The 23266-nt window shown below is 37.3% G+C and overlaps 1 protein-coding gene and 1 non-coding gene across 4 annotated transcripts in view; both read left to right on the forward strand.

Moving 5' to 3' along the window:
* The first annotated feature begins 7231 nt into the window (after positions 1–7231).
* The window catches only part of LOC131167048 (protein FREE1-like), a 33177-nt gene continuing 17142 nt past the window's right edge, over positions 7232–23266 (forward strand). For 2 of the 3 annotated variants that reach the window (XR_009139976.1, XM_058125807.1), the window contains exons 1-2: positions 7258–7951; positions 8125–8423. Coding sequence is in view for 2 of the 3 variants with exons in the window: in XM_058125807.1 (XP_057981790.1) it covers positions 7588–7951; positions 8125–8423 (663 nt within the window). In the remaining variant the exon portion in view is untranslated. Of the gene's footprint in view, positions 7952–8124; positions 8424–23266 lie in introns of all 3 variants that reach the window. The other variant, XM_058125818.1, reaches the window with a different exon arrangement.
* On the forward strand, positions 14163–14268 carry LOC131147421 (small nucleolar RNA R71). Its single transcript, XR_009134802.1, has one exon. It is a non-coding gene; the product is annotated as a small nucleolar RNA R71 (small nucleolar RNA).

The raw sequence follows: 23266 nt of genomic DNA on the forward strand, positions 1-23266 counted from the left end.
AAGAAATATTTGAAATGCCCTAGAGTCAACTAGGGTTCTTGATTCACTTTATAAAGATGCACAAGAATGTTTGATGTGAGCTATTTAACAAAAACTTTGACTTGAATACAAACTCAATAAAAATCACAAAGTTTCTTTCAAGGTTCAATCTTTTAATCAAACTAGGTTTTTCAATAAAAAGCCCTATGAACAATATATATGTATATTTATATACTCTTGAATCAACCGAGCTAACAAGACTTTCTCAAGAAATGATCTTTTCAAAACTCAACTTTTATACGTGTATGCACACTCAAGATCAAAACCTCTTTCTAATGATAATCAAGAAAAGACACGTAAAGAGATGAGAGGTTCTTGAAAATTAAATAATAACTTGAAAGATCAAACCTCAATACTAGATTGAAGTTCAGTTGAGTGAAAGAATGCCCTTTGAATTTTAGAAGAGATTTTTCCAAAGAAGATGGACAATCAGCTCTAGGGTATTCTCAAATCTTGCAATGAGATGTGTTCTTTTCTTGTTGTGTGTCTTGGCTTGTTTCTAGGGTTTAAATAATCAATATATATAGTGTATAACCCTTAGGATTGATCTCAGCCGTTGGATCAATAAGATAGCTCGCGAGTTCGTTTAATAAAAAACACGTTTTTAACATTCCCGTGACTTCAGGTGCCTGAGGGTAAAAGTACAGGCGACTGAAGTTCCTTAAGCCTTGAAAAATCACGTTGGAACTCAGGGTCAGGCGACCGAAGTGGTGACTTCAGGCTCTTGAAGTGACTTCAGGCGCCTGAGGTTCCAAGTCAGGCGACCGAAGAGCCTCGGTCAGGTTCTGTCTTTCCCATTTAATTCTTTAGGCTACTGAACTTAATCTTCAGGCAACTGAAGAAAATCTTCAGGCTCCTGAGGTTGAGTTCAGGCTACTGAAGTCCCCTTTTTCTCAAATTTTCTTTTCTAATTTAAAAATCTGCTTTGCTCCTTTACTTGGGTCTTTAAAAAAAATATTTTTCATGATTTTGAAAACATTTCTAAGTCCATGAGAGTTTCCTAATGATGTACATTAAATGCATGAATCCTAAAATCATTCTAAGTTATATTTGAGCCTCAAAATAAATCATACGAAAATGTAAATACATGAGTTCTAAATACCCATTCCCAAGACATTCTTGAACTTTGCCGCTTGCATCTTGATTCTCATACTCTTTGAGTTCCATGGTACTTTCTAATATGTATAAGCTTTACTTTATGGCATCCATGACTCGTTATCTTTCCGTGCATGCTCAGTGTAATTCCTGTTCACAAACTCAATGCACAGATCAAATATTAAGTGATTTGTCATTATCAAAACAGGATTGGACTCATAGAGTCAACAGACCCCATTCAGTTTGGACCTCGTATGCCCGAATTAGACACCTGAGTGCTTAAAATTAACTAAGTTTACTAAGTTCGCCTCTAAGCACATAATTTTCAATTGAGGAGGAATTTTTGGGCACTGTCAGTTTTGACACATCAAGCTCAATGTAACAGATGTGTTAGGACTAACCCCACACGGTTTGGACCTCGTATGCCTGACTTGAACACCTGAGTTCTAAAATCCACTAAGTTTGCTAAGTTTGTTTGTATTCTAACCTTACTTCTAAGTGCGCAAAAAGCTCCTGTGTAGGAGTTTTTAGGCACCATCAGCTTTGACATGTCCAAGTCAATGTGACAGATGTGTCGAGACTAACCCCACTCAGTTTGGATCTCGTATGCCTGAATTGGATACCCGAGTCCTTAAAATGAACTAAGTTTACTAAGTTCGCCTATAGGCGTATAATTTTTAATCAGGGAGAAATTTTTGGGCACCGTCAGCTCCAAAACCACATTGTTTGGAATCTGAACCACAAGTAAGTTGGGTGGTTTTAATCTTCTCCATTGTTATATTTAGGAAAGAGTTTAATGTTGGATGACTTTGTGCACAAGATTGGAGTGTGCAAATGTTTGCAATACTACTAGTTGTCAAAGTACCAACTTTTGGACCATGGCCTGGAGACATCCTATTTCCCTAAGACCTTACCACTGGTTTGTATAGCGTCATTACCATTTACATGCATTATAATAAGATGAGTCACCTGCATCATCTCGACGAGTTTGGCGCAGTAGTTGTTCCATTTCCGCTTTCTAGGCCATCAAATGATCCATTTGTTGTTTTAACATCTGGTTCTTAGTTTCCACCATGTCTAGCTTGATAGCTAGCTCATCCGCTCGAGACTTGGTGGCTCGACGTGCTCAATCAATCTCAACATGAGAAGCCACACTTGCACTCAAAGATGATGTTGGGGCTACGTATCCACTCCAACGACCTTTCACGTAATCCCCTGGTCGATGCCCAAGCACCTGATTGCAGATCTCATCATCTGTGGGTGGCTGACTACCATCAGAAACGTCTACATCCCTCATCTGGACAATCCTCTCCTATTTTCAGTCAAAAAAATGTAGAAAATGATTAAATAACAATGCAATAAGGGCGTTTTGAATTCAATAATGAACTTAATACTATAATTGACTTACATGTTTGCTCTGAGCACCCTAGCACCACTCCCCCGATGGCCTTTGATGTGTTCTCCAATAAAGGGAAGACCTCAGCTCCAGTTCTCTAGTGACGGGATCATGCTACCTTATTATATAAAACGTCATATTAACAACTTTGGAAGTGTAAACATAAATAACACTTGTAATGTAATACTCAAATAGTTTTATATAAATTATTGCTCGATGATTCAAAATTAACTTCAACCCACCACAATGTGTCGCATCTAATTTGTTACGGTTCTTGGCATTTTATTGGCAGATAGCTTATAGAAGAGATTTAATGAGATAATAATTCACATTGATACCAAAAAGTAGTTCTAATCTAAACACATCACCTGATAGTGAGGCACGAAAATGGTGACACACTAGCTCCCAATATTTGCGGGAGATCATATTGCACGGGTGTCGTTCAGCCTCATCTCCCATTGCCTTAAAATGCCTATGCATATTGTTGCGATAGCTATTAAACCGAGTGCACAAGTGCACGTTAACCGCCTTTTTGACATGAGGATCAGTGTGAATGTCAATATCAAACTTATCCTACATATGAAATACATATAGAATGTTAGATAGTAAATAGTGTAGTATATTAAAAGTAAAAGAATCGGTTGGAAAACTTACCAATATGCGCTCGTACAAAACCAAGCACTGCTCCTCAGTCACCTTTGGCCAAGTGAAGTAGGTGACTGGAGCAAATTATCAGCATATAATGTCGACCTCCCATGTCCAAGCCGTGCACCAATCTCCCAATGATGCCGTGTAGCCTGGAGGAATGTCGATCCTGATCCGCTGCTACATCCTCTACAGGTGCTTACGGAGCGTGGTGTTCTTTGCTGCACCACCGTCTGACCTTGTTGTTTGTGTTGATACGGTCGATGCTGAAAAAGGACTTTAAGGATTCATTATAGATACATGTGTAAGACAATCAATATATTACAAAAATTAAATACTCATAATCTTAATGACATCGCTCATAAGGGTGGGTGACTCACCCTGGGTCTGATCCTCAGCTGACGGTTGCATGTTGGGATAGGTTCCTGAGGGATCAGACGGTGCCGTATCAACACCATCATGCTCCGACTCTCTCGAGGATGCTGCATCCTCGTGGGATGTCATACTGGAGAGCCTAATCCAAACAGATCGATGAACTCCTGTGTCATGTCTGTAATATTATACACAAGCAAATATAAGAATATTGCATATTAAATGGATGAATAGTAAATATATTTTTAGTTATTTACACATATTAGATACATGGTGACAACATAACATGCTTAGCCCCTATACAACCTCAATATCGGTATCATCTTCATTTTCTAGTATGTCTTCCTCCTCATTACAATACTCGACCATAGTTTCATCTTCCCCATCAGTTTCATCATTGTTGATGACGTCAACATTTTCATCTTCCCCATCAGTTTCATCATTGTAGATAAAGTCAACATGTACAAAAAGTTTGATTCCAATGTTAGTAGCCCCTACGTGTTCTACCCTGGCACCAACCCTATTCAATGGTATAGGATCAGCTCCTTTCTCAGCAACATTGAAATCAGATTGAGCTGCTGTACTGACAGATGACTCATCTTCTTGGAAAGCATCTTCGTTGACACTCTTCTCCCTATTACATTCTGCCAATTTTGTAAAAAAAAAAAAATTTAAAAATCCTCTATGTGTAGTAACAATGTCAATTTATTAAAAAATTAATTGATCTTTACTTCACATAAACTTGTTTAAAGTTACGGTCCAGTCGACCACTTGCAAGTTGTTAGAGATAAGAAGAAAACCATTACACGCAAAACTTGCCAAATCAATCGACCACCTTTAAAGGCTAGTCAACCGTATTAGGCCTCTACCTGGGCCTGTTGGCCGCCCCTTAGGGCTGATCAACCGTTCCTGGACCAAGGTTGAGGTTTAATCTACTTTTTGTTCTCCTTATGTCGGTTTTGGGACATTAGTGTTATACCTTATATTTTCTCATTATTTTACAATATAATGTACATTACAATTGTTAAGCGTCGTAGCCCGAGAGTATATACGTGTGCCCTGTAGCGGATATACAATGTAGAGTCAGAGGAGGGGGGGTGAATGGCTCTTTTCACATATTAAAAACTTCTCTTTACAAAACAATAGTCTTGGCAAGATGGCAAACAATTATATCACAATATGGAAAATAAATCATGCACAAGACAATATAATAAAGAGTAAGGAGAAAAAAAATTTAGCACTGGGTTTTAACGCGGTTCAGCATTAAGCCTACGTCCACGCCTTAGCAACAAGCCAAGGATTCCATAATCCACTATAGACGCTCCTTCCCCAGCGGAGCAAGCCTTACAAGTCAGGTACACAACCCTACACTTGGGAACAAATCTCTACGCGCTCACAAAGAGCCTTCACTTTGGTTCACAAAGAACCTTCACCAAACCGGTTCACCAAGAACCTTACAAAGATATGGAAGATTACAAATCAATGCTCCTCAAATGAGCAAATATGAAATACAATCAAATCCTCATTATAATCTCTCAAGGAATGATTCACACAAGATCAATGAGCAAGAGAGAATGAGTACTTTTGAATGATTGACTAAGATGCAAAGTGCAAAGTGTTAATTTTTTGGATTCAAGGATATTTTTCACAAATAAGATCAACAATAATCAAAAACCATGCTAAACAAATTTAGGAACTTGTATAAATAGCACAAAGACCTAACTAGCCGTTAACAAGCCATTGGGAGCAATACCCAAACAGAAATGGCCGTTTTCTGCTCGTTGGGACGCTGGGCTCGAGGCTTTTAGTCAACCATTCACTTTCTATGGTCGACCATTCCCCCAATGGTTGACCAGTGCATGGTCGACCATTGCCCTGCACTGGTCAACTATTCATCTGGTCTGTAAGGAAAAATGGCTACTGGAATTGCTGGTCGACCATTCCCCTATTTTGGTCAACTGTAACCCTAAATTAGAAAAAGTCATCAACACAAAGTTGTGGGATTTTTTATTAACTTTCCATAGACATCAAGATCGTCCTATTTAGACTCTACTAGAAAAAGTTATGCCCCACATACCGAAAGATGTTTAGGACTCGAGGCCGCACTACGTTAAATGACGATTGCTTGATTTTTCCTTATTAAAAAGCCTTTTCATGACTTAAAACATTCTTATACAAAAGTATATAAAATATATAAAGTCTTATAAAGTTTAATGCTTGTCCAAATGAGTTTTCCCTTGAATGTAAGATATCTTGATAATAAAAACATATTTGAAAACTTATTTTGATATCTTATATGCTTAATATGTCCTTTATAAAATATTCTTGACTTTCTTAACACTTTAGGACAAAAGCTCATTTTGACACAAATGGGACCAAGTATGGAAATGTTTATAAAATCAATATGTTTAAAAACTTGGTCTCTTTGAAAACGTATTTAAGTTTAGGATTCATTTGACAAACTCTAAAGTTTAACTTTGAAAATCATGAAAGTTGAGTTTGTGATTTTAGTGTAATCCTATAAACTCATGTATCCTAGTATGCATTCATTTGCTCAACTCTCACTTAGAAATCATGCAAGAAACACACCCGTAAGAATTACAACATTGACTACCTCAAACACTCTCCCAAAACACATAAGACTACATTAAGCTTCCTTTGGTCATGCTTGGATCCTTCCGAGTACGTGTTCTTTTGATCTTTCCTATTTGATGTCTACTCGGTCCGATCTTTACTTCTCATTTGGTACCTCCGTGTATACGACACTTTGTACCCATATTAGATAAGATCTGCAAAGATGTAAAATATTAGGGACAACAAATAGGTTAATATCATCAAAACATATAAACCAAGATAGTGTAGCTGTGAGGGCAAACATTTTCTCCCTTTTTGATGATATCTAACCTATGAAGAATCTACTTAATTTTTGCATTTGTGTTTGTTCTTACTAAGACTTGTTGTTCAAAAATAAGCTTACTTAGAACCACTAATGGTTTGTTGTCATCAAAACAAGACAAATGAGATAATGTAGCCACTAAAGCTAACACACAAGATATTTGATTTTTCTCTCAAAAGTGAGTAATTGAAAGCAAAATAGAGATCAAAAGAGAATCGAAGTTTGGACATTTAGAAATTCAATATAGATATGTTCACTAATGTTCCTTAGGCTTTATAGAGTATACATATAGAGATTAGAGCATACAATCGAAAGCACCAAAAGCTGGCAGATCGCAAAATGGTGGCAACAAACCAAGACCCAATTGAGAAAACGAAAAATATTCTTAAAGAATCAAGAAGGAAAAACCCAATTGTTGCTATAAATTTCAAAATATTGAAGTTATTTCTCAATTTTAGTGCTGCCAGAGTTATTCATCCTCCAAAAAGAGTGAATATTTTTTTCTTCGAAGATCCTGGAGAATAGGTCAAAATATCACCAAGTAAAATTAAAATACTGTGAAAATTTTCTATTTTGATTTTTCTTGCAATTTTAGAAGTATCAGAAGAATGTTGGAAAGTCCTTTAGATGCTGTTTGCTGGCGTATGAGCATATTGACTACTGGAAAGTTGAGATGTCTTGTAACGAAGCGTGCAATACCAGCTTATACAAAGTTCCCAAAAAAGCAGACCCATAATATTTTCGTATAATCGTATACATTATACACGCAGCGAAGCAGACTCAAAGCTACACCGGCTTTTGGAATAACTCTTAATTGCGTAGACGGAAACACCTTGCGGAGCGCGCAAGGCAAAACGCGTAACTTAGCCACCCCACCAAAAAAAAGAAAAAAGAAAAAAAAAAAAAAAAAAAAGAAGAGGCAAAACGAGTGCAAAACCCCCAACGGTAATTGGCGGGTATCGGTTTGGTTTCTATTTCCAACGAACAGTTAAGGCGTTGAACCTTCGTTCTCACTCACAGGTCCTTCGACACGACGATCAAATATTCAAACGCTCCGCCAAATTCCTAAACTTCACAACCCCCGGAAATTTCAGCGATCTCGCGTCCCATCTCTGCTAATCGTCAAGCAAAACCCTCTTACTCAATGATGCAGCAAGGTGATTCCGCCACTTCGTGTTACCAGTTCTATCAATCTCAACTCCAAAACCCTAACCCTAACCCTAGCTTTAACCCCAGCGATTCCTCGCAAGCTACGTATGCATCTGCGTCCGCTCCTCCGTTCCCCTACGATCAGTATTCATATGAGTACCCTGATCTTGTTCCTAATCCACCTTCTTTCCCTCATTTGACGCCTAATGGACCTTACGATCAAAATCAGACGCCTTTGGATTATGCTTCCTTCAGTAGGGCTCCATACGGTCACCGCGGTGATTCGACTTTGCTCACTTGTGAAGATCCGTATCAGAGTGCCGCGAGCCGGAGGGGAGGTTACTTTGATGGCAATGCCGGTAGATATGTTGCAATTTTGCTCTATTTTGATTGGCTTATCTAAATTTTTAGACTCTCGTCCTTGAATTTAGTTTTTGAATTATTGCCTACTGAGAATTCTTTTTTTTTTTTGGAACAATGGAAATCAGCTTGGCTTTGAAAAAAGTGGCTAATTATTTGTTAATGATTTTAGGAGGTTATTCTGATGATGTTGGTGTTGCTGTTTATGCTTATGAAGGAAGCATGGTAGAGCCACTTGGTGGTCGCGAAACTGGCCTTGAGCCTTCTGGTAAGACAGCTTTTGATGATTATGGGAGGCCAATATGCACTTCATCCGGTAAGGATGGGGTGGAATTGGCATCATCAGATGGGAATGTTAATGGAATTCCAAAAAAGGGGATGGAACCCGGTATGAAGAGTGGGGTGCAGAAGTTTCATGTGAAGCTTTTGGCAGAAGATGGAGGTCAGAGTAGCATCGATGTTCTTTGCCAGGTTTGTGGTGCAAAGGGCTTGTATTTGTGGAGTTTTGTTCAAGATGTTCTCAAAATTGTGCAGTATAATTTCATGTATTTGGGCCTGGACTTTTATATACTATTCTTTGTTTTTAATTATCACCGAGCAATAGCTCGCAACTTACATGATTTAATTGAAGTGCTGCCTCGTATTGATCATTGTTGTACTATATTTGATTTGCTGCATGAGTTTTTAGGTTACAAGAGTTACAAACATGTGATTCATGTTTGTAATATAAAGTGAATAGTGGTTTACAGATATGAGTCCTCAATTCAAGTGGATTAAATTTAGGTTGTCTTTTAGACCACAGAGCCTAATACAAAATTATATAGTGTTCTGTCCAGATCAAGATCTGAACTTAAGAAACAGAGTTAAAACTGTGAAACTGTTTTTTGTTTCAATGAGAAGTTAGAAATACGGATCAACTTCTTGACTGTGAAATATTCATTGCTCTATCGCTTGCTTTGGACAAATATAATGCAATTGTTGTTGAGAGAGCACTGTATCTCTCTCCAGAAATTTCTCTCTCCCTCTTACCAGAAAATTCCGTCTCTCTGGAATTCTCTTTATCACTCTCTAGAACACATGCTGCCCTGCTGAGGGAGATCTTCAGAAACTTTGAGTCAGTTTAACAGTGGACTTAATGCTGCTATAAAGGAGCTTAAAGCCCCATTTCATGCATGCAAGTGTGCAGGAAATGTAGGAAGAAGTGTGAGGGTTTGCAGAAGTGTCAAGAGAAATTGTGGGTGCTAGGTGTCATATTGTAAGTATGTTTTGAGAGTTTTTGTTTTTGTGAATACTTGTGTAGATGCTGCACACCAAATTTCATATTTCACTAATGATGCAGTTGTCTTTTTTGAATCCATCTCTTCCAATTCTCAAGAAGTGGTATCATCCACAATTAGGGACCTTTGCAAAGATTGTGGTGTGAGGAGATTCCTCTAGTATGCATTCTAGGATTGTGAAATGAGTTGGTCTTGGAACTAGCTTACTGACTCACTCTAAAAATGAGCTGCTCGGAAGCTATCCTAAGTATAGGAGTTCAGTCATGTAATAATTAGCCCAAGGGTCAGATCGTCTCCTTAGGGAATGCAGTTTAATTTCAAATTTTGTGTAATTCCAAAAGAAAATAAGAAGAGAAAGGTTTACTAAACACAATTCAGATTCGGCTCTTGGGATGTTTGAGATTTTTGTAGTAGAATTTAAACCAACGTAAACCCTAACTAAAAGTTTAACATGCATGAAAATAACTATTAAATACCAGATTTAATACTAGAATAACGAAGTAAGTAAACCCTGCAATCATCCAACTGAATGAAAACGAGCTAAACTAATTAATAAATAAAACTCAACTAAATGAAAATACTAAATTTAATAACAAGCCAAAACCAGATTAAACAAAATAAAAAAACACTGACTTTAAGAATAAGAACACCCAAAGAAAATATTTAAATGCAAACCAAGATTCTAAAAAAAACTCGAATAAGATTCAACTCCAACAACGTCTTTAAATAAAAAACAAATTGAACTTCATAATAAAAATAACCCCCCATAAAAAAATATTTAGATTCCAAAGAGAACTTTAAATAAAATAAAGACAAATTGAAATTAACTTAACCATACTTAAACAAGAATTTAAATGCAAGCTTTAAATTAAAATAAACTAAGGTCTTTAAAAAAAATTAATCCTAACAATGTTGAATTCAAAAAGAGAGAGAGAGAGAGAAAGAGAGAAAGAAGGAGAGATGAGAGAGTAAAGAGAGATAAGAGAGATGAGAGAAGAGATGAAAAGAGAAGAGAGAAGAAAAAGAAGAGAAAGAGAGTTGGGAGAATGAGAGAGAGAATGGGAGAGAGATAAAGCCGTGAGAGAGAGAATGGGATTGGAGCTGCTCGGGTTGGTGGGGTATTCAGCACAGTAGCAGGCAGCAGCAGCAGGAGCAGGCAGCAGCAGGTGGCAGCAGGAGCAAGAGGCAGCAGCAGCGGGCAGCACAGCTCTCGGGTCCCCCTCCTCTGCGTGAAAACTCCCCTGCTGTGCGCGGTGCCTCCCCCCCAAAAGCTGCCGCCCTTCCAAGCTCCCTCAAAAACAAATCCTACTAAAGCCTTTTACAAAAACACCAAAAGCAAAACCTCCTTCCCAAAATGCCCCCCAGCCATTTTAATTGCAATATTTGGCCACCTACAATACCCAGTGCCCCAACGCACGCCTCATTCATGCATGGCCGGGTCAAACCAATTTGTTTTTTTTTTTTTGTTTTCTTGTTTCTTTTTGGTTTCCCAGCCTGGCCTCTCTTCAGCCTCCTTACAATGCTGCCAGCCCACCATTCGGCCTTCAATCATGCTCCAGCAGCCCACTTCACGGCTTCAATACATATATATATATATATACATGTATTTTTTTTTTCTTTAAGTGTCCAAGAGGTCCTTTGGCTCGTAATCTCATTTGGTGCTCACGTACACGGCATCTCTTCATGTTCACGACCCGCGTACATTCTAATATCGGGTTTAATCTCCAGAATTTTTCTTGCAATAATAAAATACAAAAATCCATAAATTATTTGAAATAAGATTAAATATTACAAATTAGGTGCAATGCTAAAATATTGAATATACTTAGGCATTTTATTAAAAATATAATCTCTAATGTACAATTTTAAACGCCTAAATATGCTACTTTGACGCGTAATCACACCCCCCAACTAACGTTTTGCTAGTCTCTAGCAAATAACGTGAATGAAATCCAAGGCGGTACCTACAAATACTAATTTCAATGAATATTAAATGAATACACATGCGACCGAAATATATCATTTCACATACGGGAATATCACCAGATTACACACAAGCTATACACAATTCACGCAACTTTGAAGCAAGTCACTCATGCAAGTTTCATCATTATATAGCCATTAAGAACAATATACTCACATAAATTCAACCAGCAATTACAATTTAGAGTTAATGTAGCCATATAAATTCAAGTATAAATAGGCGAAATCTTGAAGCATATATAATGTGTATGACTCGTTACACCCAAGATACCAGTGGACACCTACAGAACGGTCGTTTTGACTCGGTCTAATTGGTATACCCTCAAAAATGCTAAAAAAGGATGAGTTCACTCATCATATGTGAGGAGAAATGTCATGATCAAACATCCCACGTATTGCAAGAAACAAATGCTAAACGTATGGAGCGGACTAGTCTGAAAAGGATCCAACTTATTTGTGAGGTGTTGTCAGGTTCTTCACCTTTGCATCTTCTTACCTACTCGTCATATCCAACCAAGACCACCCTAGATCAATTTATTCACAAACCAGGCGTGAATACATCTAAGGCATTAGGCAGTTGAAGAGTCTTCATATGTGGAGAACATGTGTCGTGTCCCTGACTTTTTATTATAATTGTGTGGAGCAGGTATTAATCTTTCACTTCATTCTTGTGCATTTTTGTTTCTTTTTTTATTTTTTTCTTTTGCTTATTCTTCGATTTTTGTTTTTTCATGGTCAATTAGGACAATCATTACACTTTCTTTATTGTGTTCATACCACCCATGTGAATTAAGCTCGAATAGGAGTTCATGAACTAAGTTTATTTCTAGGGGTGACTCAGCTTTCACATCTTGAGTAGGCTACAAGACCTAGGTTTCTATCTCCTCACTGGATGTCACCTCTAGGCTAGTAAGTCAAAAACATAGACTAGTGTACAATGAGTATCCAGAAAAAAAAGAAGGGAAAGTTGAGTTTCATGAACTCTAAGTTGACGTCAAAAACTCAAAAGAACGATAAATGACTCAGCAGTACCTTACAAGGTGTCATAGTCGTCACAGGCGCTCTCTCAGTGCTCATAAGGAATCCTAAGTGCTACAAGTCACGTGAATGTGTATTTTTTTAACCTCATGAGATACTATGTAAATACAAAAGTTTATATAGTCAGATTAACACAAATGAACTACCAGTCAACCTTCATGGAGTTACAATTCCTAGATTAGCCATATAAAGAGAAACTACACATAAATGACCCAAGTGTGTAACTTTTAGGTTATATGCAAGTATGTAAAGGGTATAAATCAGTGTTAATCATGGTTTAATAATCCATATTCAATTTTTTTGTCAATGTATTTTCTCATCCCCCCAACTAAAGTGAAACATTGTCCTCAATGTGAAAGCATAGGGGAGACGGGAGAGATGATAAGGAGGGAAGTAGAGACATACTTAGGTGGAGAAGTGAGGGAAAAGAAAAACTGAACTAAGGAAAAATGTATCTAACAATAAAGCAGGATGAAACAAAATGAAAAGAAAGGAAAGAAAAATATCACAGTCTATCTGGTGGAAGCTCGGGAGGAATTTCGTTTGGTGGGTGCAGTTTTATAAATTTAACTGGCGGATCTCCAAATTTTGTGCCACCACAATGAATCAGTCTTATTACCTGCACAAAAGTTAGTCTCAAATGAATTAATACTCTTCAAAATACCAAACAATACATGTGCAGATTGACTTTCTTTAAGAACTAGTTTTTGAGGAAAAGTTGTTGGAACAATTACCTTTAGTTCTTCAGAAGCATCAACATTAAAATTTTTACCTGGTTCCTTGAAAGTTGAACTCTCATCATTCTGCTCAACTTCTTCATCTGGTGCACCAATTACCTTACCGTTGTAGAGATTTGCTTCGACATTGCAATCCTTGACATTCACTACAGTAGGTAATAACGGTTCCATGGTTGTCACTTGCACTTGAATATTTGGCTGGGATTGACTTGACTTCTTTAATTTCGTGCTCGCTTCCTCTGATTCTTCTTTAACTCCATCTGTCTCAGTTGTAACTTCAGGTGTCAGGAGAACTGTTTGTTTGTCGATGGGTATCTCAGGTCGGGGAACTTCTTTTTAACTTCTCAGAGTACTAACGGCCTTCTCTGTCTCAAGAGAATCCCTTGAGACATCATGTACCTGTTGATGTTGTTTCCGGTATACTTGAGGTCGAATTGAGGTTGTGCTGGAAATTCCCCTTGTTCTAGGGTACTCAATTGCGTGCTTAACTCAATAATGGTGCCCGCAATTCCTTTATGGTCTGAGTATTAATCTGCATAAATTCCTGAAGTATATTAGCCATTTGTGCCATGTTATCCTCAAAAGACGTCATCGGTGGAACAGGAGTTTCATTAGATTGAAATTCTTGAAGTGCGTAGCTCTTATAGATTTGCTGTGGCGGATAGTGATGTAGAGGAGCATCTGGATAATATGTTGGCTGCAAAGGTAGTGCATAAGACTGAGGAGACTATTGAAACTGTGAAGAATATGGACTAGATTGATCACTCTCCCATGAGAAATACGGGTAATTCCTCCATTCCGGATTGTAGGTGTTCGCGAATGGTTGATTTGGAGCTTTGTTAACCCAATTTGCTGATTGTATCTGATCATAACTACTTTCCCTTTCTAATTCTTCTACCCTCCTTTTCAGTGCATCAACAAGAGCTTGGAGATCATTCTCCTCTTTGACCTCATATTTACCTGCACCACTGATTGCGTTGAGAGGTTGTACTGCCATTGGTGCCCAATCATATTGTGTATTCCAGGGTTTTACATTTTCAGCTAAGTAGTCAAGGAATGACAATGCCTGATTCGGTTCCTTTCTAAAGAATTCTCCATTGCACATATTCTGGATAAATTGTTTCCATTCAAAAGTAAAGCCTGTATAGAAATAATTGGCTAACCTTCAGGATTCGAACCCGTGATGTGGACAGATATTTATCAGATCCTTGAACCTCTCCCAACAAGCCTGGAAGGTCTCGTTACCCTTCTGCATAAATTGACTGATTTGCTCTTGCAGGTACTGGGTTCTTTGAAAAGAAAAGAATTTGTGTAAGAAGTCACGCTGCATATCAGTCCAACTATTAATAGAGTTAGGTCTCAATGAGTTAAACCGGATCTTCGCCTTATCCTTCAAAGAAAAAGGAAATAAGCGGAGCTTGATATACTCATGAGTTCCAATAAAGGTGGTGCAGGCCAACTCAAATCTATCAAATGTTGATACAGACTCTTAGAATCTACCCTGTGGAATTGGGGTATCACTGACAACACCCCAGGCTTAATCGTGAAATTCGGTGCGTCATGTGGTAAAGCAATGCAAGAAGGTGTGGTGGTGTGTGTAGGCTGCAAAAAATCCATAAGCGTGCGTGGTGCAGGTGCAGCCATATTTATTTTATTTTATTTTATTTTTTTAATTTTTTTTTTCATGAAGAAAAACAAAATAAAAAGGAAAAACACTAGTTTGAAACTAAATCTAGCATTTCCCGGCAATAGCGCCAAAAACTTGACTCACTCTAAAAATGAGCAGCTCGAAAGCTATCCCAAGTATAGGAGTTCAGTCGTGTAAATTAGCCCAAGGGCCAGATTGTCTCCTCAGGGAATGCAGTTTAATTCCAAATTTTGTGTAATTCCAAAAGAAAATAAGAAAAGAAAGGTTTGCTGAACACAGTTCAGATTCGGTTCTTAGGATGTTTGAGATTTTTGTAGTAGAATTTAAACCGACGTAAACTCTATCTAAAAATTTAACATGCATGAAAATAACTATTAAATACCAGATTTAATACTGGAATAACGAAGTAAGTAAACCCTGCAATCATCCAACTGAATAAAAACGATTTAAACTAATTAATATATAAAACTTAACTAAATGAAAATACTAAATTTAATAACAAGCCAAAACCAGATTAAACAAAATAAAAAAAACACTGACTTTAAGAATAAGAACACCCAAAGAAAATATTTAAATGCAAACCAAGATTCTAAAAAAAACTCGAATAAGATTCAACTCCAACAATGTCTTTAAATAAAAAACAAATTGAACTTCATAATAAAAATAACCCCACAAAAAAAAATATTTAGATTCCAAAGAGAACTTTAAATAAAATAAAGACAAATTGAAATTAACTTAACCATACTTAAACAAGAATTTAAATGCAAGCTTTAAATTAAAATAAACTAAGGTCTTTAAAAAAAATTAATCTTAACAATGTTGAATTCAAAAAGAGAGAGAGAGAGAGAGAAAGAGAGAGAGAAGGAGAGATGAGAGAGTAAAGAGAGATAAGAGAGATGAGAGAAGAGATGAAAAGAGAAGAGAGAAGAAAAAGAAGAGAGAGAGTTGGGAGAATGAGAGAGAGAATGGGAGAGAGATCAAGCCGCTCGGGTTGGTGGGGTATTCAGCACAGCAGCAGGCAGCAGCAGCAGGCAGCAGCAGCAGGCAGCACAGCTCTTGGGTCCCCCTCCTCTGCGTGAAGACTCCCCTGCTGTGCGCGGAACCTCCCCCCCAAAGCTGCCGCCCTTCCAAGCTCCCCCAAAAACAAACCCTACTAAAGCCTTTTACAAGAAAACCAAAAGCAAAACCTCCTTCCCAAAATGCCCCCCAGCCATTTTAATTTCAATCTTTGGCCACCTACAATACCCAGCGACCCAACGCACGGCTCATTCATGCATGGCCGGGTCAAATCAATTTGTTTTTTTTTTTTTTCTTTCATTTTCTTGTTTTTTTTTTGGTTTCCTAGCCCGGCCTCTCTTCAGCCTCCTTGCAATGCTGCCAGCCCACCATTCGGCCTTCAATCATGCTCCAGCAGCCCACTTCACGACTTCAATATATATATATATATACACATGCATTTTTTTTTTATTTTTTCTTTAAATGTCCAAGAGGTCCTCTGGCTCGTAATCTGCCACCTCTTCATGCTCACGACCCGCGTACATTCTATTCTCGGATTTAATCTCCAGATTTTTTCCTGCAATAATAAAATACAAAAATCCATAAATTATTTGAAATAAGATTAAATATTACAAATTGGGCGCAATGCTAAAATATTGAAAATACTTAGGCATTTTATTAAAAATATAATCTCTAATGTACAATTTTAAACGACTAAATATGCAATTTTGACGCATAATCACTTACTTGGTTAAGTGTGGGGGATCACCAAGTAATGATGGCGGATATTACAACCTTGGCTAGCAACATTGAGAAGCTCAGCAACAATAATTATAGTTGTTGGAGTATTGCATGCAATTTTACTTGCTTGGACTAGATTTTTGGGAGATTGTTGGTGGTAGTCATACTACAGTCTACACCACCAACTGATGTTGAAGAGTTGAAGAAAAAGAAAATTGTATGTGCTGTAAGCAGCATAGAAAATGAGCTATCACAACACATTAAGGATGCAAAAACATCCAAGGATGCATGAGACACCCTAGCAGCTCTACTTACAAGAAAAAACGATGCAAAGCTCCAACACTTAGAAAATGAGCTTCTATTAGTCTTGTAGCAATGATGATAAGACAATATTTCATTAAAGTTAAATCTATTTGTGAAAAAAATCCAAAGTTAGACCGTGAACATAAATTGTGACCTTCGGATTTGATGTAAGACAAGAAGCAAGACCTTGAGAAGATTCTTGTTGGAAATTAATGGAGGAGAATTGGACAAGGGTCGTTGTGTTTAATTATTAGTAGTTTATAATGTATGCTTAGTATAATAGTATAGGATTATGCGTATTTGGTGGCTTATTTGTAATATTTGTGTATTTTAGTGGTGTTCTCATATTGTTTTAGGTTTATATGTGTAATTTCATGCGTTAGAGGGTTTCTTATAAATAGTGTGTGAAAGTCATGTTGTAAGTAGGTTGTTGTTGAATTTGAAGTGAACATGAGTTTTCCTCCTTGTATCTCCTCACTTGTCTCTTCCCTGTCCATCTTATATTCAATTTCTTCTATTTTCTCCTGTGGCTGCTGATCCTTGATGCTGCCTATCATCATTTGGTAGCAGAGCCCAACCACAATCTCTGTTCTTCCATTCCATTCCTCAAGCGCTGGCTCTCGAAGAGTCTGAGTTTGCTTCTTCCTTCTGATTGTTTAACATCTCAAAATTTGAGGCTGAATTTTTTCTAAGTGGGAAAAAGGAGAATGTGGTTGGGCTCTAATCCCAAATGATGCACGGGTAGCATCAACAATCTGCAGCCATGAGAGATCTAAGGGAGGAAGAGGGAATGCATATGTTCTCCCACTATAATGGGAAGAAAATCATTTTGAAGCCTGCTTTACCAGTCAACCAACAAAAAGATTCAACCACATCTACTCAACTTGAAGGCACTACAAGCAAGAAAATGAATGTGTTTGAAGACATCCGAAGTCTTTTAGACATTCCTATTGTCTTGTTTGTCATTCCTAATGTATTTTTTGATGCTGACTCTCAATTTAAGCCAAAGGATCATGATTTCTTGTATCAATCAAGCGCTGGATTTTGAAGAGTTTGAGTTTGCTTCTTCCTTTTGATCATCCAACATTTCAAAATTTGAGGCTGAATTTTTTCTAGGTGGAAGAATGGAGATTGTGGTTGGGCTCTGATACTTAATGATGCAAGGGTAACATCAACAATCTGCAGCCTCAAGAGATGTAAGGGAGGAAAAGGGAAGAAGGAAGGGGGAAGTGAGGAGAGAGGAGATACAAAAGGGAAAACTCTCGTTTCACTTAAATTCAAATTCGACAACATACTTACAAATTGGCCTTCAGAAACTATCTATAAGCAAGCCTCTAACAATGGAATTACGTATATACCCCTAAAACAACATGAAATTATAAATGAACCCCTAAAACTATATTAATTTACAAACATACCCTTAAAATATAAGCCCTCTAATACACATAATCCTATACAAATTAAACTAAACACATGATTAACAACTAACTAAACCCAAATATTCCTAGTCCAAATTCGTCTCAAATATTCTCCAACAAGGATCTTCCCAAGGTCTTGCTTCTTGTCCTACACCAAATAGGCCAAAGAACCAACTCTATTGTAGTTAAAAATATATTAGCTAACCAAGAGGCTTTGGACGAACATATGTTTAGAGTCATAGTGAAGGATGAGGAAAAGGCCCTCTTTAATAAGAGAAGCTTTAAAAGAGGGAATATTGGATGCAAAACAACCATTGCTATAATTGCAACAAGAGAGGACACTTCATTCAAGGCCATTGTTTTTAAGTAGCAGTTGCAGGTAACATCATGTAATGGTTTTGACTTTTGAGCGAATCGGGAAGTGAGAGTAGGGGATTTTACATGGGGTGAAGCAGCACATAGCAGCTGTAAATTTTGTCAAGCATTCACAACCATGTCTATATTAAAGAATAAACATATGATTTTTTGGTGTATTTTGGATCAATTTATTCTACCTAGAAAAAAATTATTTAGCTGTGAAACTAAATTTTATATCAATTTCAACACACTATTGATAAGAGAATTATATATTTTTTGTTTTACCATTCACTACTTTAATGTCCTAGATGTTTAGAAATACAGTTAAAATTTTAAAATTGACAAGTAATTAATTTGCGACATGACAGAAGTAAATTAAAATATATTAGAAGTTTAAATTACAGAACATATTTATTGTGTATTTTTTTGTTCACTTTTAACTACTTTAATGACCAAGATGTTTAGAAATACAATTAAAATTTAAAATTGAAAAGTAATTAATTAGGGACTCGACGCAAGTAAATTAAAATATTGGCAAAAGACACTAATCACTGCCAAGGTTTGGCAAAAAGACATTTATAGCTTTCAAAAATCCCAAAGACCTCCCTTGAGATTTCAAAAATCCCATAACCTCCCTTGACATTTGATTTTTGGGACACTTACACCCGTAAAAAGGTTTGTCTTTTTTATAAAATATAAGGAGAGGTTTGTGTCCTTTTAGTAGACCTTGGGGAGAGCTGTGGAATTCTAAAACATCAGGGGAGGTCTTTGGGATTTTCGAAACTTCAGAGGAGGTGAGTGTCTTTTAGCCAAACCTCAAGGGAGGTCAATGTCTGTTAGCAAGCTGCTCCCTCCCTTGATGGATGTTAATGCAAGACTTTGCTTAGATGAAGGCAAATACTTATAGTATGTGATTGTTAGATTACCATTTTACCTAAAAACTTAAGCTATTAGGTTGAACAATGTATATCAAGCTTTAACACTACCCTGCATATGCAGTCCGACAACACGCATAGAGATAAACACACAATAGATAATACCCATGACAAGGAATACAATATTTTTTTAAACACCACATAATAAACGCAGGCAATGAGACTAGAATCAATGATCTCCTAGTAACCAGCTCTGATACCATGTTAGAATACCACTTTACTTAAAAACTTAAGCTGTTAGGTTGTGGGCCAACAATGCATATCAAGCTTTAACAATTACTGTAATGATTTGCTATTTCTTTAATATTTTTTTTTAATATTCATATACGCTAATATTCTCTGTCTGTAATACTACTGATAATTTCTCAAGCTCAACGGAGCACTGAAGAAACTCTATGCACCATACATATCTAAGCAGCGGTATACAAAAAATGGGAACTAATATATACAATACCAGAAAACTACCATGTTCTGAAATTTATTTACAATACAAAAATACCCAGTGACATCACCATAATCTGAAAACTATCTCAAAACACGGGTATCTTATAAACATCTACCCTTCCACCAAGGGCAGCTCAAAACAACCTCTACCCGCGAGCCTGATCTGCTCGCCTAGCTGGTTCTCCTGAAAAATAGAAAGTCACTGGGATGAGTCGATGCTCAGTAAGAGGAAATATGCTATTACTAGTGTGTGGCGGCTGAGTTACACTTTTGAAATACTAAAATAATACTGATACTATAATATGAGTAAGCTGATAAACTGTACAGAATATATGGAATATAATTTAAAACATAGCTGTGTATCTGAGTTTGCTATCTGAAGGTACTGCTAATATAATAGTATAAACTGCTGTTGTGTGATATATTTGTACATAGGAACTTCTGCTAAACCCTGGGATTTGTATATCATGATATATCATCTCATGATAGGGTTGTGCGGCCCGTAGGCTGGACTTACTATGGTTGGCCTACCAGGCAAGTCATTTTAAATCTCTAACATCCGCCAATTTGTGTAAATCTAGCCCACTGCAATCACTCCGGCCATCTCTAACCTCTGTCATCGTCTAACTGGTTACCTTAACCCAACATGCTGGGGAGATTGCAATCTCTCCTCGCACGGTTAGACGTTAGACGGAATCCACATACTATCTAAGTTGTGTGGTTGCACGTGTCTGAAATAGCAACGGTACCATGCTCTGCTATATATCTCTGTCTGTAATATCCACAGGGGTCTGAAACTGTATAATACTATATACATATATAAATATATAATCAACTTGCTGCTTTTATCATGATTTCAAAACAACCATAACACTATAAATTTGAGATGTAATATCAGAAATATTTATCTGAATTATCTGTAATATCTATTTAAAATATCTGAAATATCTGTTTGTAATAACTGGAAATATCTGTCTGTAATAAGTAATAATTGTGATATCTATCTGTAATATTTGTTTGTAATGTCTGTAATATCTGTCCGAAATATCTATATATCTGTCTGAGTGTTATGGTTTAGAAATCATGTTATTCTGAGACATATTATAAGTCTCATTCATTGCTATAATCTATAATATTGTAAAATCTACATACTATACTGTAATAAACTCATGCCACACATTTGGGTAATCAAAATCTCATGCTCAATTTCTGTAATTTTGTTGTAAAAATAATATTCATGCTATTTTAGAAAAATAATTTGATCTGTATGCTTATAAATACTCATTCATAATTTTCTGTCATACATATAAAAAATCTCTAGCATAGCATATTTCCCTTACCTAAACTCTGGAAAACCCCTACTGTACTTTAACCCTATACCCCCAGGGTTCCCTGTTCAACATCCTGAAAATATAATCTCTCAGAACAAAATATCAGTATTTCATTGCATACTACATTTCCTATAACTGTGGGAAAGGTAAAAACTGGATAAAATACCTTACCCTAAGATTGGGATGAATTTCAAACCATCTCCACCAAAGATCAGCTCTGGCAGACTTGCAGAGAACTTCGCTAGGAGCGTCGTGGTGGCCTCAGATCTTCAATCCGGTGAGAAATGGAGCCGGGATCCAAGAGAGAAGGAGAGGAAGACGTTTTAGAGAGAGAAAAAGAGTTTCTCGCTAGATTTCCTGCTGAAAAATTCGAGTTTTAACTATTTATAGGGCCGATTTCGTCGACGAGACACGTCATCTCATCGACGAGTCTTGTAGAAATTTCGTCGATGAACTTGCACCCTCGTCGGCGAGTTTTAGTCTGCTTTAAACCCTCTCTCGGTATCTTCTCGTCGATGAGATGGGTCTTCGTCGACGAGTTCCTGAAGAGCCCTCGTCGATGAAACCCCTGTGTTCGTCGACGAGGCCTGGAGGAATTTCTTGGGTTATTACATTCTCCCCTCCTTATAAAATTTCGTCCTCGAAATTTACTATTTGAATCATACATCATTCTCTGAGGAAAATGGTCTACATATTTAATTACTTACCCTCACTTATAGCGGAGGAAGACCGTGGTTACATTTTTAATTCTGGGAGATTACACACATATAAAAACTAATAACTACTTTTATCTATTCAATCCATGTACTTGCAAAAGAAGCACTATCTAGCTATTATACTTTACCTGATTACCTCTAAACCTCTTTGAACAACTGTGGGTATTTCTGTCTCATTTGCTCCTCGAGCTCCCAAGAAGCTTCCTCTATAGAATGATTTTTCCACAAAACTTTTACTAACTGGATTTCTTTAGTGCGTAATTCTTGTGTCTTTTTGTCGAAGATTTGTACGGGTACTTCTACATAAGCTAATGAATCCTTAAGCTCTATTTCTGCATAGCTAATTATGTGGGGTGGATTTGAAACGTATTTCCTCAACATAGTAACATGAAACATGTGTATTTTGGATAAAACTGGCGGCAGAGTTAGCCTATAGGCAACTGACCCTACTCTATCTAGTATCTCGAAAGGGTCAATATACCTAGGGCTCAATTTTCCCTTCTTTCCAAACCTTATAACTCCTCTCAGAGGAGCTACTTTTAAGAATACTTGGTCTCCCACGTCAAATTCTAACTCCCGACGGCGAGTGTCTGCGAAGCTTTTCTGCCGATTCTGTGCGGTACTGATTCTTTCTTTAATTAATCGGACCTTTTCATACGTCTGCTGAACAATCTCTGGACCCAAAACTCGCCTCTCGCCTACCTCATCTCAGAAAAGAGGTGAATGACACCTTCTACCGTATAATGCCTCGTATGGTGCCATGTCGATACTAGCCTGATAGTTGTTATTGTAAGCAAATTCAACCAACGACATAAACTGACTCCAGCTGCCCCCAAATTCTAGCACGCATGCCTGAAGCATATCTTCTAATGTCTAGATTGTCCTCTCAGTCTGACCATTTGTTTAGGGGTGAAAAGCTGTGCTAAATGCTAATTGTGTACCCATAGCTTCCTGAAAAATTTTCAAAATCGTAAAGTGAATTGAGGATCTCGGTCCAAGACTATGGATATCGGTACCTCATGGACGCGAACTATCTTCTGAACATATATTTCTGCCAATCTGTCCATGGAATAACTGATTTTAATAGGGATGAAATGGGCAGTCTTCGTCAGACGATCAACAACCACCCAAATTGCATTCAATCCCTGCCGTACTGGTGGTAACCTAGTAACAAAATCCATGGAAACGTGGTCCCACTTCTACTCTGGAATGAAGAGTGGCTGCAATTGTCCTGCTGGTCTCTGGTGCTCAGCCTTAACCTGCCTGCAAGTCAAGTATTGCTGTACAAACTCGGCTATCTCCCTCTTCATTCCACTCCACCGAAAGTACTCTCACAGATCCCGATACATTTTAGTACTACCTGGATGTACGGTGTATAGGGATTTGTGAG

The sequence above is a fragment of the Malania oleifera genome, chromosome 1 (genome assembly GCF_029873635.1).
Source record: "Malania oleifera isolate guangnan ecotype guangnan chromosome 1, ASM2987363v1, whole genome shotgun sequence".
Taxonomy (NCBI): Eukaryota; Viridiplantae; Streptophyta; class Magnoliopsida; order Santalales; family Ximeniaceae; genus Malania; species Malania oleifera.